Raw genomic sequence first — 18,797 nt, forward strand, 5'->3', positions numbered from 1 at the left:
AATCACTACATTGTACACCTGAAACTAATATAACACTGTATGTTAACCATACTGGAATTAAAATGCAAACAAAACAAAATACCACCAAGGATTTCTGGTCTGGAAAAGATAGTATAGACATTTTCTTCTGTTCCTCCCAACTAAGTATAACCAACTCCAGAAATAACACAAGAGCCTAAGGAAAACCAAAGTACTCTGAAAGGTAGAAAGAAACAGAGAGCTGGCGAGGGTCCCCAGGACCAGAGGAATGACATAATGACCAGTAGCTCACTACACCCACAGAAAGGCAACTCAGAGCCACTGTTTCCCAACCTCCAAGCTAGCAACCGAAGGTAGACCAGATAGACTCATTTCCTACCCCAGACAAATTTGGATCTCAGCAACACTGGACAAACGAGGCAGCACTGGCAAAGAAGTGCTTTGAGAGCCCCACTAACAATAAGTGATGAGAAGTGTTCACCTTCCCTGAAGAGCTTGAATCTCCTTTCCTCCACACCAAGATACACTAGGTGGCCAAGGGCTATTGGCAAAGGGACATTCTGCCAGGCCTGAGACTCTCCTCCCTCATCTAAAAACAACGTGTGCCCAGGCAGGACCAGCAAAGATCCTCCTACAGCAAGCAAACTTGCCCCACAAGCCAAGACAACCTTCCCCTACCTAGCCAAACCAGGGGGCCCAGACTGAGGAAGCTCCTCTGTCCTCTCAAACAGCACCTGCAGAGAGACCAATGGCATAAGATAAACTAAGCAGATCAAAATAGCACCACAAAGGCTCTAAAATCAAATTGTCATTAGAACCACAGTCCACAAAGTACACCAGGACCTGCGCACTAAACCCAAACAGGATGACTGCCTGCCAAAATAAAAAAATTACACAGGACCAAGTGTCTCCTAACGTAATAACCTAAATGTGCAGGACACAATAGAAAATCACTTTGTCATACCCAAAACTGGGAAAATTATAAGTATAATGTGAAAAGACAACTAACTGACTGACACCAACACTAAAATGAATCAGATGTTGAAACTATCTAAAATCTTACAGAAGCCATTACAAAAATGCTTCATCAAGCAACTACAAATCTTATGGCAACAACCCCAAAACTGAAAATCTCAGCAAAGAAACTGAAGAACCAAACAAATTATAGAACTGAAAAATGCAATGAAAGAAATTTAAAAGCTTGCTAGATGGGATCAATAGTAAGAGTGGAGATGACCGAGGACAGAACCAGAGAACCTGAGGCTAGATCAACAGAATTCACCTAGTCTGAACAACACAGAGGGAAATAACCAAAAAACAAATGAATAGAGCCTCACGGACCTGTCGGACAGAAACAAAAGATCCACCACTTATGAGATCTCACAAGGATACTGGGGTTGAAAGAAATAATGATTGAAGCTTCTCAAATTTGGTAAGAGACATAAACTTACAGATTCAAGAAGCTGAGAAAATTTCAAACAGAGTAAATCCAATGACATCTATACCAAACTTCTGAAAACGGAAAGCAAAGATAAAATCTCGAGAGCAGCTAGAAAGAAATGACAGATTACCTATAGAGGCACACCATCAAAGTGACAGTGCTTTTCTCCTCTGAAATCATGAAGGCCAGAGGAAGTGGTACAATATTTTTTATGTGCTGAAGAAAAGAACGCTTTGCTATGAATTCTACATCCAGTGAAACTACCCTTCTGAAATAGAGGGGGAAAAGACATTCTCAGATGGAGAACTACAGGAATTTATCACCAGCAGACCTCCCTTGAAAAATGGCTGAAGAAAGTTCTTGAACAGTAAGGAAATTATAAAAGGAGAAATCTGGGACCATCAGGAAAAAAAGAAAAAACAAACAACAGAAATAAAAATACATACAACAAACTAGCCTTCTTATGAGTTTTTAAAATCATATTCAATGATTGAAAAAAAATTATAACATTAATATTCAAGCCAATAATATTTAAATGTAGGAAAGATAAAGGGACCTAAATGGAAAAAAGGTTTCCATATATCACCCAAAATGGTAAAATGTTGGCACTAGTAGGCTACTATATTACAATGAGCAACCACTACAAAAACTATACAAAAAGATACTCTCAAAAACACTGAAAACATATCAAGATAGAGGGAAGAAAATGAAAACAGAAGAAAAACAGAAAAAAATAGAAAAACTAAAGCCAGAGTAAACAAACAACAAAATCAGGGCACCTGGGTGGTATAGTCAGTTGAACGTCCGACTTTTGATTTTGGCTCAGGCCGTGATCCCAGGGTTGTGGGATCCAGCCCTATACAGAGGCTCCACACTCACTGTGGAGCCTGCTTGAAATTCTCTCTCTCCCTCTGCCCTGCTCCCCGACTCGCATGCTCTCTCTCAAGAAAAAAAATAAAATATCAGACTTAAGCAATTACATACCAGTAAGTACCTTAAATGTAAACGGCATAATGTACCAATCAAAATACAGACAAATACAGAGAGGACAGAAACACATAAAACTATTATATATGCTATTTACAAGAAATTCCTTTCAGATTTAACGACCCAAGTAAGCTGAAAATAATGGAGAAAGATATACCATGCAACTCATCTTTTAAAAAAAGCAAGAATGGTTATATTAATATGTCATAAAATAAACTTCGGAGCAAAGAAGAGGATCAGGGCCAAAGAAGGACTTAACTGAACTGTAAGACCTAAAATTTCATGTGCTGCCTTGACATCTTTGAGCCTCACAGGGTCTCAAAGACTTAGCTGTGAGCAGGCCTGCCAGCCATGTTCCTGCCCTACAAGAAAGGCTCCCCACCCTGTTAGTTCTTTTTCAGTTGGACCACCTGCACCCTACCTACTCCTCAACCTAATACATTTCACTTCACCTCTCTGCCAGCCCACGAATTTATTCAAACACATTAATTACATCACCTCAAGGGAACCAATCGTCATCCTATGCTATTTAGGTGCAAAGCCTGCCTCTCAAAGCCCCCTGGTTGTTCAACCCCTGTGTGGCATGCAGTGTTCTCTTCCCTCAGGCTGTGAGCATATGTGACTGATAAACTGTTGTCAATCACATCTGTCCACTGTCAGGTGCTGTGTGTTTGGCCTTTTCCATAACCCTAGAGTGGGAATCTCTCCCTCACCAATGGGGTAAATAGGAGGTGACCATAATACATAGCAATAAAAGGATCAATCTACCAGAAAGACATAATAATCCTAAATGTGTGTGCATCAAACAGAACCTCAAATATAAAAAGCAAAAATTGATAGAGCTGCAAGAGATAGGTAAGTCCAGAATTATACTTGGAAACTTCAACATCCTCCTCTCAGCAACTGATAAAACTAGTCAGAAAATCACCAAAGATGGAGCACCTGGGTGGCTCAGTCAATTAAGTGTCTGACTTTGGCTCAGGTCATGATCTTGTGATTTGAGACTTCGAGCCCCACATCGGGCTCTCTGCTGTCAGTGCAGAGCCCACTTCAGATCCTCTGTCTTCCTCTCTCTCTGGTCTTCCCACACTCACTCTCTCTCCCTCTCTCTCTCAAAAATAAACTTTTAAAAAATCACCAAAGATATAGAAAACTTAAACAATACAACCAACCTAACAGAATCTGACATATATAGAACACTATACCCAACAATTTTTAAAGTCCCTACAGAACATCTACCAACACAGGGCACGGTCTGGGTAATAAAGTGAATCTAAACAAATGTAAAAGATTTGAAATCGTAAGGGGATGTTCTTATAATATAATGTAATTAAATTGAAAATCAGTAACAGAAAGACAAGAAAATTTCTAAACATTTTGTAGTTAAATAACACACTAAATAATGCACGAGTCAAAGAGAAGTCTCAAAGGAAATTCATGAAAACGAAAATACAACATAAGAAAATTTGGGCAAAACAATTAAGCAATGCTGAGAGAGTAATTTACAGCACTAAATGCTCACAGCAGAAATGAGAAAAGGTCTTACACCAATAATCTAAGCAGACTGAAAAGTACAAAATAACCTAACACAAGCAAAGAACAGAAATAATAAAGACATGAGCAGAAACCAACAAAATTAAAAACTGGAACACAGATATGAAACCAAAAGCTGATTATTTGAAAAAAAAATCAACAAAATTAATAAACCTTACTGACAAAGAAAAAGGAGGACACAAATCACCAGTATCAAGAATGAAATGGGGGCATGTGGGTGGCTCAGTCAGTCAGCTAAACATCCAACTGGCAATTTCGGCTCAGGTCATGATCTCACAGTTTGTGAGTTCAAGCCCCATGTCGGGCTCCACACTGGCAATGCAGAGCCTGCTTGGGATTCTCTGTCTCCCTCTCTCACTGCCCCTCCCCTGCCTGTGCTCTCTTGCTCTCTCAAAATAAATAAACACACTTAAAACAAACAAACAAAAAAACAAAAAAACAGAACAAAATGGGATTATCACAACAGATTCTGCAGCTATTGAAAGGTTATTGGATGAACACTAGGATTACTACCCACTCATAATACCCAAGCTAGCTTCTTGGAGAAGGCACTTAATGAAACTTCCACTTCCCCAAAGCCTTCGAAATTCCTTGAAAACCAGACAGCAAAATTTGGACAAGATGGAATAAACTAAATTATTTAAAGTATCCTATAACTATTAATGAAATAAAATTTGTCATTATAACTGCCAAGAAAGAAATCTCCAGGCCCTGACCTTTTCACTACAGATTACACCAAATACTTAAAAAATTACATTCTAATTCTATACAATCTCTCCCAGGAAATAGAAAATTGGGAATACTTTGCAACTCATTTTATGAAGCCAGTATTATTCCAATACCCAAACTAGAAGATGGTACCAAAAAAAAAAAAACAACCCCAAAAACAAAAAACCAACAACACTATAGACCAGTATTTCATAAACTTAGATGCAAAATCCCTTCACAAAATACTATCAAATAGGGGCGCCTGGGTGGCTCAGTCGGTTAAGCGTCTGACTTCGGCTCAGGTCACGATCTCGCAGTCCGTGAGTTCGAGCCCCGCGTCAGGCTCTGGGCTGATGGCTCAGAGCCTGGAGCCTGCTTCCGATTCTGGGTCTCCCTCTCTCTCTGCCCCTCCCCCATTCATGCTCTGTCTCTCTCTGTCCCAAAAATAAATAAACGTTAAAAAAAAAAAAAATACTATCAAATAAAGTTCAAAAACATATACAAAGAATTATATATTGGGGTGCCTGGGTGGCTTAGTTAGGGGTCTGACTTCAGTTCACGTCATGATCTCATGGTTTGTGGGTTTGAGCCCCATGTCGGGCTTGATGTGGACTCAGAGCCTAGAGCCTGATTCGAGTTCTGCATCTCCCTCTTTCTCTGCCCTTCCCCTGCTTGTGCCTTTTTCTCTCTCTCTCAAAAATAAATATAAATAAATAAACCTTAAAAAAAAAAAAAGAATTATATATCATGACCAAGTGGGATTTATTCCAGTATGCAAAGCTGGTTCAAAATTCAAAAACTGGGGCACCTGGGTGGCTCAGTCAGTTAAGTGTCCAACTTTTGGTTTTAGCTCTGGTCATGATCCCGGTTTGTGAGTTTGAGCCCTGAGTCAGGCTCCGTGCTGGTAGTGTACAGCCTGCTTGGGATTCTCTCTCTCCCTCTCAAAATAAGCAAATAATCTTAAAAAATTCAAAAATTAATCAATGTAATTTACTGTATCAAAATTCATACATGAAAAAAATTCATATATGAATAAAATTCGTATGATCATATCAATTGACACTGAAAGGCATTTGAAAAAATTTACTACCCGGGGCACCTGGGTGGCTCAGTCGGTTAAGCGGCCGACTTCGGCTCAGGTCATGATCTCGCGGTCCGTGAGTTCGAGCCCCGCGTCGGGCTCTGTGCTGACAGCTCAGAGCCTGGAGCCTGTTTCCGATTCTGTGTCTCCCTCTCTCTCTGACCCTCCCCCGTTCATGCTCTGTCTCTCTCTGTCTCAAAAAAAAAAAAATAAATAAACGTTAAAAAAAAAAAAAGAAAAAGAAAAAATTTACTACCCATTCATAATTAAAAAAAAAAAAAAGAAAAAGCACCTCCCCGTATACCAGGAATAGAGAGAAATGGAACACATAAAGAGCATCTAGAGAAAAAACAAACTAACATCATACATAACAGTGAAAACCATTGGGAAAAAGGCAGAATTTCCTCTTAGCACTAATCCTAGTCATTACATATAAAAAAATTAAAAATAAATATAAATATATTTAATATACATATAATTATAATTGCACTGCTGGTATTTACCAAAAAAATATAGAAACACTAATTAAAAAGGTACACGCACCCCATGTTTATTGCAGCGTTATCTACAATAGCCAAATTATAAAAGCAGCCCAAGTGTCCACTGACAGATAAATGGATAAAGAAGATATATGTGTGTATATATATATATGTATGTATATATATGTATATATATATATGTATGTATATATATGTATGTATATATATGTATATATATACACATATACACACATACATACACACACACACAATGGAATATTATTCAGCCATCAAAAGAATGAAATCTTGCCATCTGCAACAACATAGATGGATCTAGAGAGTACAATACTAAATGAAGTCAGAGGAAGATAAATATGATTTCACTCATATGTGGAATTTAAGAAACAAAACAAACAAGCAAAGGAAAAAAGAGAGACAAACCAAGAAACAGACTCTTAGTGATAGAGAACAAACAGATAGTTACCAGAGGTGAGGTAACTAGGGGGAGAGGGATTAAAGAGTACACTTACTATGATAAATAAATAAACAAACAAAATGATTATTAATAAATAAAAATAAACGGCACACAGGTTGAAAAGAAACAAATGATACTGTCCCTATTTGTAGATAACACAATTGTCTATGTAGAAAATCCCAAGCAATCTACAACAACAAAAATCCTCTCACAACTAATAAGTGAGTTCAGCAAAACAAGATAAGCACACAAAAATCAATCAAAATTAAATAATAAAGTATAAACTTATCAAAATATATTCATTATCAGGATGCTGAAAATTACAAAATACTTATGAAGGAAATTAAAGACAAATAAATGGAGAGACATACCATGCTCCTGGATTAGAATACTCAAAATAGTAAAGATTCTCCCCAGTTAATCTATAGGTTTAATGCAATTCCTATCAAAATCCCAGCAGGTTTTCTGTAGACACAGACAAGATTATAAAATTTATACACAAAGTCACAGGCCCAAGGATAAACCAATCTTGAAAAAGAAGAATAAAGTGAGAGGAATCATTCTACCCACTATTAATGTTTACTACATAATCACAGTAACAAAGATACGGGTGGTATGGGTGGAAGGACTGCACATGAATCAATGGAACCCAGAAATAAACCCAAAGATGCTCAACTAATTTTTTTACAAAGGTGCAAAAGCAAATAAATGAAAGAAAAAATGCTGGAGGAATATACACCTCAGGCAAAAACATAACCTTTAACCTAACCCTCACACTTTATAAAGAAATCAAGATAGATCACTATCATAAATGGAAAAGAACAGTTTAAAACTTTTGGAAAACATAGGCGCCTGGGTGGCTCAGTCAGTTAAGCTTCTGACTCTTGATTTCAGCTCAGGCCACGGTCTTATGGTTTTGTGAGTTTGAGCCCTGCGTTGGCTCTGTGCACTGACCACACGCAGTCTGCTTGGGACTCTCCCTCTCCTCCCTTTCTCTCTGTCCCTTTCCTGTTCACGCTCTCTCTCTGTCTCTCTCAAAATGAATAAACAAGCTTAAAAAAAAAAAAATAGGAGAAAAGCTTCAGGATTTAGGAATAGAAAATGATTCCTGGACTTGACATTATTCCTAAAAGTGAAAAAATGATAAACTAGACCTCATCAAAATTAAAAAGTTTTGCTCTGTGAAAGGAACTATATTAAGAAAATGAAAAGATAAGCTACACACTAGGAGAAAACATCTGCAAACCACATATCCAATAATGGAATAAAATACATAAAGAACTCTCAATATTCAACAGTAAAAAAAAAAAAAAAAAAAATCCAGTAAGGAAAAGGGCAAAAGACATCCACAAATATTTTGTAAAAGAATACATTGCAAATTATAAAATGCAGCAAAAATGGCAAAATGCTCAACATCATTAGCCATCAGGGAAATATAAAATGAAACCACAGTGAAATCACTATCAGATTAGCTAAAATAAATAATAGGACACTGAATACTGGCAAGGACGTGAAGAAACTGGATCATTCATATATTGCTGGTGGAAATACAAAACAGCCCAACTACTCTGGCAGTTTCCTATAAAGCTAAGTATGCAATTACCATACAGCCCAGCAACTGTATTCTTAGGCATTCATCCCAGAAAAATAGGAAGTTTATATTTATATAAAAATCTGTACACAAATGTTCATAGCAGTTCAATTCTCAAAAGTCAAAACCTAGAAACAACCCAGAGGTACTTTCACCAGTGGGTGAACGGTTAAACAAACTGCTACATCCTTATCAGGGAATATTACTCTGCAATAAAAAGGAATGAACTACAGTCACATGGAACAACTTGGATGGACCTCTCTAGGAACTATGATGAAAAGGAAAAAAAAAATCAATCATAAAAAGTTACATATTCTATGATTCTATTTAACATTCTTAAAAATTATAAAACTGTAGAAATGAAAAACAGGTAAGTAGCTGATGGGTCAGAACTTGGGGATGGGTGACAGAAAGGAGCTAAATGTATTTATAGGAGTAATACAAGGTATCCTTATGGTGATGGAAATGTTCTGTCTGGTAACTGTATGTAGACACATAAACCTACACGAACTAAATACAGAGAACTAAACACACACACAAACAATACATATGAGCATAAGTAAAACTGGGGAAATCTATATAGATCAGCAGATGTTATCAACGTTAATACACAGGTTGTGGTCTTATACTATACAGTACCCAATACAAGATACAAGAAATCTATCTATATGAAATATATATTAAAAAAGCTTTGCATTATAAATGAGTGATTTGGCACGGTTGCAGGATAGGAGATTAATATACAAAAATCAGCCATTTCGTGTAATAACAAATAAGTGCCAACTAAAATTAAAATATCATTTAAATATTAATAACAATGCAAAATATCTAGGAATACATTTGTTAAGAAATAAGTGAGAACGGCATCCTAAAATCACTGCTAAAAGAAATTAAAAAACAGAGGCACCTGGGTGGCTCAACTGGTTAAGCGGCTGACTTCGGCTCAGGTCATGATCTCATGGTTCATGAGGTCGAGCCCCGTGTCGGGCTCTGTGCTGACAGCTCAGAACCTGGAACCTGCTTTGGATTCTGTGTCTCCTTCTCTCTCTGCCCCTCCCCCACTCACACTCTGTGCCTCTCTCAAAAATAAACATTAAAAAAAAATTAAAAAACAAAATAAATGGAGAGATTTACTTATGTTCATAGATCAGAAAATTCAATATTGTTAAAATGTCAATTTCCCCAAAATTGTTTTACAAATTCCACAAAATCCCAATCAAAACTGCAGGGTTTTTTTCTGGTAGCAATGGGTAAGCTCATCTTAAAACTTAAATGGAAGTGCAAGGGACCCAAAATCGCCAAAACAACTTTGGAAAAAGAATAAAATTTGAAGACTTAAATTACCTAATTTCAAGATTAATTATAAAGCTGTAATAGTGCAGGGACACCTGGGTGGCTTAGTCGGGGAAGCATCCAACTCTTGGTTTCAAGCTCAGGTTATGATCTCATGGTTCGTGGGTTTGAGCCCTGTGTCAGGCTCTACACTGCCAGTGCAGAGCCTCCTTGGGATTCTCTCTCTCTCCCTCTCTCTGCCCCTCCCCTGCTCGTGTTCTCATTCTCTCTCTCAACATAATAAACTTTAAAAATAAATAAATAAAAATAAGTTAAGCTATATATAACAGTGTAGTATTGCTATAAAAATAAACAAATATATGAATGGAACAGAGCCCAGAAATCTTGCCCATATATGGTCAACCAATGAAAGGCAATTCATTGTGGGTAAAGGACAGTCTTCAACAAATAGTGCTAGAAAAAGTGGATATCCATAAGCAAAAATAAAAGGAAACCTTGATCCATACCTAATACCACATAAAAAATTAACTCAAAATGGATCACAGAACTAAATGTAAACCTAAAACTGTAAGAGTCATAGAAGAAAATATACAACCTTGAGTGGGGCAAAGATTTCTTAAATACATTATCAAAAGCACAGTCCGTTAAAAAATAATATGTCCTTCATCAAAATCAAAAACTTTTGTTCTGCAAAAGACACCGTTGAAAATATGAAAAGACAGGGGTGGCTGGGTGGCTCAGCTGGTTAAGCACCCAACTTCAGCTCAGGTCATGATCTCATGCTTCGTGAGTTCAAGCCCCACATCAGGCTCTGTGCTGACAGCTCAGAACCTGGAGCCTGCTTTGGATTCTGTGCCTCCCTCTCTCTCTCCTTCTCTCAAAAATAAACATTAAAAAAAATTTGTATTTTAGGGGCGCCTGGGTGGCTCAGTTGGTTAAGCGTCTGACTTCAGCTCAGGTCAGGATCTTGCGGTTCATGAGTCTGGGCCCCACACTGGGCTCTGTGCTGACAGCTCAGAGCCTGAAGCTTTGCTTTGGATTCTGTGTCTCCCTCTCTCTCTGCCCCTCCTCTGCTCACACTCTGTCTCTCTCTCTCTCTCTCTCTCTCTCTCTCTCTCAAAAAAATTAACATTAAAAAAAATTAAAAAAAAATTTTTTTTAAATATGAAAATATAAACTACACACTGGGCAAAAATAATTAAAATCACAAGTGATAAATGAGTTAAAGAAATTAAATAGATTAAAATACTGGACAAGAGGTTTGACATTCACCAAAGAAGAAACAGATGGAAAATAAGCACACAAAAATGCTCAATATCGGGGCGCCTTGGTGGCGCAGTCGGTTAAGCGTCCGACTTCAGCCAGGTCACGATCTCGCGGTCCGTGAGTTCGAGCCCCGCGTCAGGCTCTGGGCTGATGGCTCAGAGCCTGGAGCCTGTTTCCGATTCTGTGTCTCCCTCTCTCTCTGCCCCTCCCCCGTTCATGCTCTGTCTCTCTCTGTCCCAAAAATAAATAAACGTTGAAAAAAAAAATTAAAAAAAAAAAATGCTCAATATCATTAGTCATTAGGAAAATACACAATAAAACCATGAGGTATCATTCTATACCTAAAACTAAAAAGACTGTATCAAGTATTGGCAAGGATGTAGAATAACTGGAAGTCTCATAAAGTGCTAATGGCAATACAAAATGATACAATCACTTGGAAAAACAATTTGGCTATTTCTTAAAAAATTAAACATACATCTGCCATATCCATTTAACCCACTGTGAGATATGTACTCAAGAGAAATCAAAGCAGTTGTTCATGCAAAAACTTGTGTAAGAATGTTCACAGTAGCTTTATTTGCAATAGCCAAAGCCCAGAAATAGCCTAAATGTCCACCAACAGGTGAACAGATAAACTGCAGTGCATGATACAATGGAATATTACTCACTAATGAAAAGAAATTAAGTATTCAGCAATAAAAAGGGATGAAGATGCAAGAGCATGAACATATCTCAAAATAATTATGCTGAGTAGAACTTAGCCAGAAAAGGGTACATCCTGTATGATTCCATTTATATAAAATTCTAGAGGGTACAAATTACTGTATAGTGACAGAAAGCAGGTGAGTGGTTAAAAGCACTCAAACACACAAAAATGAAGAAGGATAAATATCCTTTAAAGACTAATATGCAAATCAGAAAAAAATATATCTATATCTATATATCTATATATCCCATTAGAAAAGTGAGCAAAGAACACAAAGAATTCACCGAAATGCCATACCCAACACATCTGAAAGAAATATTCTCATTTACTGGTAATCAAAAGAATGCCAGTTATAAATTTAAGAAACAATTTTCCTTTATCAAACTGCCAAAAATAACATTTTTTTATGGGTGGTATTCAATATTGAATGGAAGCAGTAAAATGTTAAGTACTAAGATACACTGCTTATGGGCACATAAGTAAGAACAACTTTCTGAAAAAGCTTTTGGCAGTTGTGGTCCATAGAAATCACTCAATAATTCTAACTTTTATGAATCTAACTTATGAAAATAAAAAATGTGATCCAAGAGTTATTTCAAGGTGGCCCAGTGTAGAGTTAATTATAATACAGGCAAAGTAAATTGCTTAAATGACAAACTGTGAACTGAATTAGGATATGATAGAATAAAATCGCAAACATGAAACCTTTGAAAAAATTTAACAACACAGTGTATATAAAGTAGAATTATAGGGGCGCCTGGGTGGCGCAGTGGGTTAAGCGTCGGACTTCAGCCAGGTCACGATCTCGCGGTCCGTGAGTTCGAGCCCCGCGTCAGGCTGTGGGCTGATGGCTCAGAGCCTGGAGCCTGTTTCCGATTCTTGTCTCCCTCTCTCTCTGCCCCTCCCCTGTTCATGCTCTGTCTCTCTCTGTCCCAAAAATAAATAAACGTTGAAAAAAAAAAAAAATTAAAAAAAAAAAAAAATTATAACTAGAAAATTTTTAAATTTATAAAAAACTAGAAGGAAAAAAATCTCAAAAAATTAATAAAGGTTTTTTTAACATAGGCGGAGATTATGGTATGACATGAACTTTGTATTCTAAATGTTCGACAATGTATACTACCTTCATCATTAACAGAAAATGTTATTTGAGTACATTTTTCACACACACAAAAATCCATTTTTAACAAACACAGGATAAAAGTTATGGAAAGCTTCCCACTTTTCTTCAAGGTCCATATCTAGTAAGTCAGTTAACCAAGGGAAGAAAGTAAGATCATGATAAAAAGAGGAACCAGAATACTACCCATAAACTCCTCTGTCAGCATTCCCCAAAGCATTTCACGTTTGCCTATTATCTCCAACCGTTAAAGATATGGAATAAAACAAAGTATAGATAACAGTCTTCTCTGAAGAACACTGTCCTTTACTTACCATCTTCTGCTAAGATCTTGGCTGCATCTTTATCATCTTCCCACTTCCCAGTCACAAAGCAATCTCTGATACTGTTCATGACCTTACACAAAAAAGTCAACACTTAGCTGACATGCTCCAATTACTCAACAAAACAAGTGCTATTAAGAAACAGTAGCAGGTGAAAACTTGCCTTTAAATACTTTTTGGAAATTCTCATTTCAAGTTGGGTGAATGAGATAACCTTATCTTTGATGTAGATAGTATAACCACAGAGATAAAAACGTAAGTGTCTTAACATTAAACAATGGTTGGAGAAGTGCTATTAGCCCACTGACCTCGTAAGTAAACAGATATTTACCAATGCAACTGATTTTCAAAGTTCATTAGTGTTCCTAAGGCAATGCAGTTAGATAGCATTTAGGAAGTTGGTCTTACTATTTGTTAATCCAGACTTATTATGGTTATTTGAAAATTCAACTCTTTGGCCAATGATAATATTCTGACAATGGCAAAATGTCTTATATGAGCACAATAGGGCAAAAAGTACTGATGAGGATCCCAGTCTCAGACCTGCTGGATCATCTAGTATATACATGTAGTAGATTCTGGGTACCCCTCTTAAATATAGTAAAGCCTTGTACATAACTCTGTTTCACAGTCTGTTTCCTGGGGAACCTAAGATAGCACATGTCATTTACTACCAAGGCTTCAAAAAGCACACTTATAGAAATCTTCAGACAGGTCCTGGCTTTCACCTCAATCACATTCTGGTCATGAATCATGTTTTTCATACACAACCTCACTCTCAAAGAGTAGCCTTGAGGCTAGCATGATTACAATGGATACAGAATCAAATTCGTTAGCGTTGGTGGTATAGTGGTGAGCATAGCTGCCTTCCAGAATCAAATTCGTTCATTTACTCATTCCTTCATGCCTATAATCACTCACCAAATATTTAAAGAAAACCTGCTCTGTGCTCAGAAGCTTTGCAGGGCACTGAAGGATGAAAAACTGTTAGAAGAAAATCCTTACTTAATGAAGATTAACAACTGACTTAGGGAAACCAAAGACCGAAAAATAATAAAAGAGACCTTTGGTGATAAAAACACTAAACAAACTAAGAGTAGAAGGGCACTTCCTCCACCTGATCAAGAGCATCCATAAAAAAACCCCACAGCTAGCATCACACTAAATGGTGAAAACTGAGGGCTTTCCCCCTAAGATGAGAAGTAAGACAAGGATGTCTCCTCTGACCACTTCTATTCAACACTGTACTAGACGTTCTAGACCGGACAATTAGGCAAGAAACTGAAATAAATGCATCTAGTTTAGAAAGGAAAACTACCTCTACTCACAAATGATATGATCCCATATATAGCAAATCCTAAGGAATCCACTGAAAAACTATCAGAATAAATGAGTTCAGCAAGGTTGCAAAATACAAGATCAATATAACAACAATAAATTTTGTTTCTATACACCAGCAATGAGCAATCCAAAAATGAAATTGAGAGAATAGCTCCTTTTGCAATGGTATTGAAAACAATACTAGGAATAAATTCAACAAAAGAAGGTCAGAGCTTATACCCTGACAACTAAAAAATGTTCTTAAAAGAAATGAAAGAGCAGGGGTGCCTGGGTGGTTCAGTCAGTTAAGTGTCCGACTTCGGCTCAGGTCAAGATCTCACAGTTCATCAGTTTGAACCACATGTCGGGCTCTGTGCTGACAGCTTGGAGCCTGGAGCTTGCTTCAGATTCTGTGTCTCCCTCTCTCTCTCGCTCTCTGCCCCTCCCCGTTCACAATCTCTCTCTCTCAAAAATAAATAAACATTAGAAAAATTTTTAAAAATGAAATGAAAGAGCCAAATAAACGGAAAGGCAGCCCATGTTAATGTAACAGACGACTGAATATTGTTAAGATATCAATACTATCCAAAGTGATCTACAGATTCAATGCAATCCCTATTAGAATCCCACTTGGCTTCTTTGGAGAAATGGAAAAGCTGATTCAAAAATACAGAAAATACAAAGGATCCAGAAAAGACAAAACAATCTTAAAAAAGAAAAATAAAGCTGGAGAACTCATGCTTTCCAATTTCAAAACTTACACAAAGCATTAGTAATCAAACAGTAAGGTACTGGCATAAAGAAAAATAGAAGTCAGTGAAATATAATTAAGAGTCCATAAATAAGCCCATGTATCCATGGTGAAGTGATTTACACTCAGCGTGCCAAGACAAGGCAATCGGGAAAGAATAGTTTTTTCAACAAATGGTGCTAGGACAATTGGATATCCACATGCAAGAGAATGAAGTTGAACTTTTCTCACACCAAATACTAACATTAACTTGAAATGGATCAATGACTTAAATATAAGAACCAAACTATAAAACTCTTAGATGAAAACATAGGAGTAAACCTTCGTGATCTTGCATCTGGCAACTTTTTTTTAGATAGGATACCAAACATAGAAACAACAGAAACATAAACAAGTTAAACCTCATCAAAATTTAAAACTCTGCACTTCAAAGGGCACAGAAAAGACAACCTACAGAATGGGAGAAAATATTTGTAAATCACATACCTGACAAGTTGAATATATAAACAACTCTTACAACTCAATGACAAAAAGACAATGCAATTTTTTAAATGGCCAAACAGTAAGAATAAATGGCTAGTAAGCACATGAAAAGATGCCTGGGATGCTCAGGTAGCTCAGTTGGTTAAGCATTCAATGACCGGTTTTGGCTCAGGTCATGATCTCATGGTTTGTGGGTTTGAGTCCCGTGTCAGGCTGTGCGCTGACAGTGCAGAGCCTCCTTGGGATTCTCTCTCCCTCTCTCTCCCTTGCTCATGCTCTATCTCTCTCTCAAAATAAATAAATAAACATTAAAAAAAAAAAAAAAAAAAAAAAAGATGTCCAGCACCATAAGCTATCAGGGAAAGGCAAATCAAAGCTGCAATGAGATACTACTTCACACCAACAGAATGACTATAATAATAATTAAAAAATATATATGCAGATAATAACAAGTGTTGGTGAGGATGTGAGAAATCAGAAGCCACACACACTGCTGGTGAGAATGTAAACCTACGTAGCCACTTTTGAAAAGAGAAATGGGGAAACATGAGGAAAACAACTTTGTTTTCAGTAATCATATTAATAATAATACATGTAATGTTATTCTGACACAGTTTTGTACATAGGTAGGGTAAAGCAAATTAGTAATTTTCTAATTTCATCATCTTCAAAGTCAAATGGAATTAATTCTCTAGTGGAAAAACAAAGATACACATGTAAGATAAAAGAGGTTAAATAAGAACTCTGCAGGTCTGCATCTGAATTGGATTCTCCTAGCTCTGGTCACTGAAAGGCCTAGAAACAATGACCAATCCATAGCAGTGTGTATTCCTATGCCTAGACTGTGATGCTGAGATGCCATTTTCCTCTAAAAGGAATCAGGACTTCTTATGGCTGCTTCCAAGCCTGGCATCAGAAGTGTACGAGACAATGCTGCAACACCTCATCAGATCAGGCAGAAACAAAGCAATCAAAGATTACTAGGATCATGTCAAAAGAATCCAGGAACCCATTGGCCAGATATGGGATAAATATGAAAGAGTATCAAAAAGGATAACAAGTTCAGTGGAAGGAAACATTCAATGATATTAAATTCTATGAGCTGAAAATGATACTAAAAAAAAAAAGTCACTTTTGGAGAATCATTCTGAAAACTAACAAAAAGAATCAAATATTCATCCTGCTTGTATAGAAATGGGTAAGCAAATAGATGAGGGGAAGTTTCCCTTTAGCGGGGTATTCCAGCTAATAAATTAAGAGCAATTTGAACAGAATATCACCATTTTACATCCTTAATAAATTAATGGATCTAGCTAGGCATTGAGGCTCAACAGATTTTATTTTATTTATTTTTTTTTTTTTAACGTTTATTTATTTTTGAGACAGAGACAGAGCATGAACGGGGGAGGGTCAGAGAGAGAGGGAGACACAGAATCTGAAACAGGCTCCAGGCTCTGAGCGGTCAGCACAGAGCCGGACGCGGGGCTCGAATTCCCGGGCCGCGAGATCATGACCTGAGCCGAAGTCGGACGCTTAACCGACTGAGCCACCCAGGCGCCCGGCTCAACAGATTGTAAAATCGTAAGATGATTTTATGTGCCTCCTAAAAACAAACACCACAATCTATGGAGCAGTCTTGACAAAACAACAAAAATCAAACCTAAATCTAATCAAATTCTAGATGTACTGTCCATAGGGTAGCTGTAACCACATGGTTATGTACATTCTAATTAATTAAGATTAAATAAAACTAAAATACAATTAAAAACTTAGTTCTTCTGTCTCATTGGCTACATTTAAAGGTCTTAACAGTCACAAGCAGCCACACTGGACAGCTCAATGATGTACAGATCATTTCCATCATCACAGACAGTTCTATTGGTATTGTTCTGTACCATTTTATAGGAAATACAGAGGAGACGAGCCTCATAAACTGCACTTAAGGATGTAATGCAATCCACAGAAACCAAAATATGAGAAACTCTACACATCAAACACTCAGTTTCTTAAATGAATAAAATATAAGAGGAAAAAAAAAAAAGAGATGTGTGCAGGGGATTTGCAGATTGAGAGACTGAAAAGGCATAGTGAGAAATAAACCAAAAAAATCTGATAAAACTAACTTATGGTGTTTATTAATGCAAACTTGAAGGATGAAATTATGAAGAAAAGAAGGAAATGATTATCATAAAAGTCATGGTTCCTTCTGCAGGGAGGACTATGACTGGGATAGACACATGGGTTACAGGTGTAACCTCATCTAATCCATTAACTTAGATGGTTGTTTTTATGTGGTTTTCTATAATCTGTATGAAGTTTTACTTCAAAAAAAAATTTACATAAAATCTCTTAAAGTGCCTAAGCGCTACTCAGTGAATTATATTAGGAATATGATAGTGATTGGGCCTCTCTTGAGAAGTGATATTTAAGCTAAACTGAATGATCAAAAGAAGCCAGCCTTAAGAACATCAGAACATTCCAGAAGAGAAAACTGAGGGTTTTCTAAGATGGGATTAAGCCTGTTAAGTTTGAGAACTTAATGAATTCCAGTGTGACTAAAGAATAGTGAACAGGGAAAGAAAATTTACCAGTGTCATGGATTTGTTTGCTTACAAATAGTAGAAATTATAAATGTTAACTCAGGGTCATGAGGTATATCCTAGTTATAAAACACAAAATATTTCAAATATATGAAAACTTATGTGCAATGCTTCAAAATAAAGATTAACACTACCATCCACATTTTCCTTTTCTCCATAACACATGCACATAGTCTACCTAAACCCAAAACACATTATTGCTTAGGATGCATAAAATAAGTAGTCCAATATCTGGGGGAATGTCCTATTAACTTACAAAAATGAGGAGCCAATAACAAATAGGCAATACTGAAATCACATAATCTTCTTTTAGAACAATTCCTTAGATGTCTCTTAAGTCAAACATATTATTTCAGCCTTACCTCCTCTAAATCCCAATCATGGGGCGCCTCCACATGAAATCTGGAGCAGTCCAAAGAATCAAGCTTGTGCTTACATTCTCTTGAAGGCTGGCTGACACGGAACAACCCTCCGAGTTCCTCCCTGGTATCACCATCTTCTTCTTCATTGTCCTCTGTCACTGAAGAGACACCATGACGAAAAAGTGAGAAGAAATCTTCACCCTAAAGGACTGAGGGTCCCTGTTTGTGGTAGGTATGGCGGTGCCCCTGAGTGCATCAGCTATAGGCAGAGAAAA

General features: G+C 37.0%; 1 protein-coding gene across 3 annotated transcripts in view; it reads right to left on the bottom strand.

Annotated features, from left to right (window-relative positions):
• Window positions 1–18,797, bottom strand: part of BMS1 (BMS1 ribosome biogenesis factor) — a 48,336-nt gene that overhangs the window by 12,865 nt on the left and 16,674 nt on the right. For all 3 annotated transcript variants that reach the window (XM_047825316.1, XM_047825314.1, XM_047825315.1), the window contains exons 12-13: window positions 18,523–18,680; window positions 12,998–13,079 (exon numbers count right to left, since the gene is read on the bottom strand). In XM_047825316.1, the coding sequence (XP_047681272.1) occupies window positions 12,998–13,079; window positions 18,523–18,680 (240 nt within the window). The remainder of the gene's footprint in view (window positions 1–12,997; window positions 13,080–18,522; window positions 18,681–18,797) is intronic.

The sequence above is a fragment of the Prionailurus viverrinus genome, chromosome D2, assembly GCF_022837055.1.
Source record: "Prionailurus viverrinus isolate Anna chromosome D2, UM_Priviv_1.0, whole genome shotgun sequence".
Classification (NCBI taxonomy): Eukaryota; Metazoa; Chordata; class Mammalia; order Carnivora; family Felidae; genus Prionailurus; species Prionailurus viverrinus.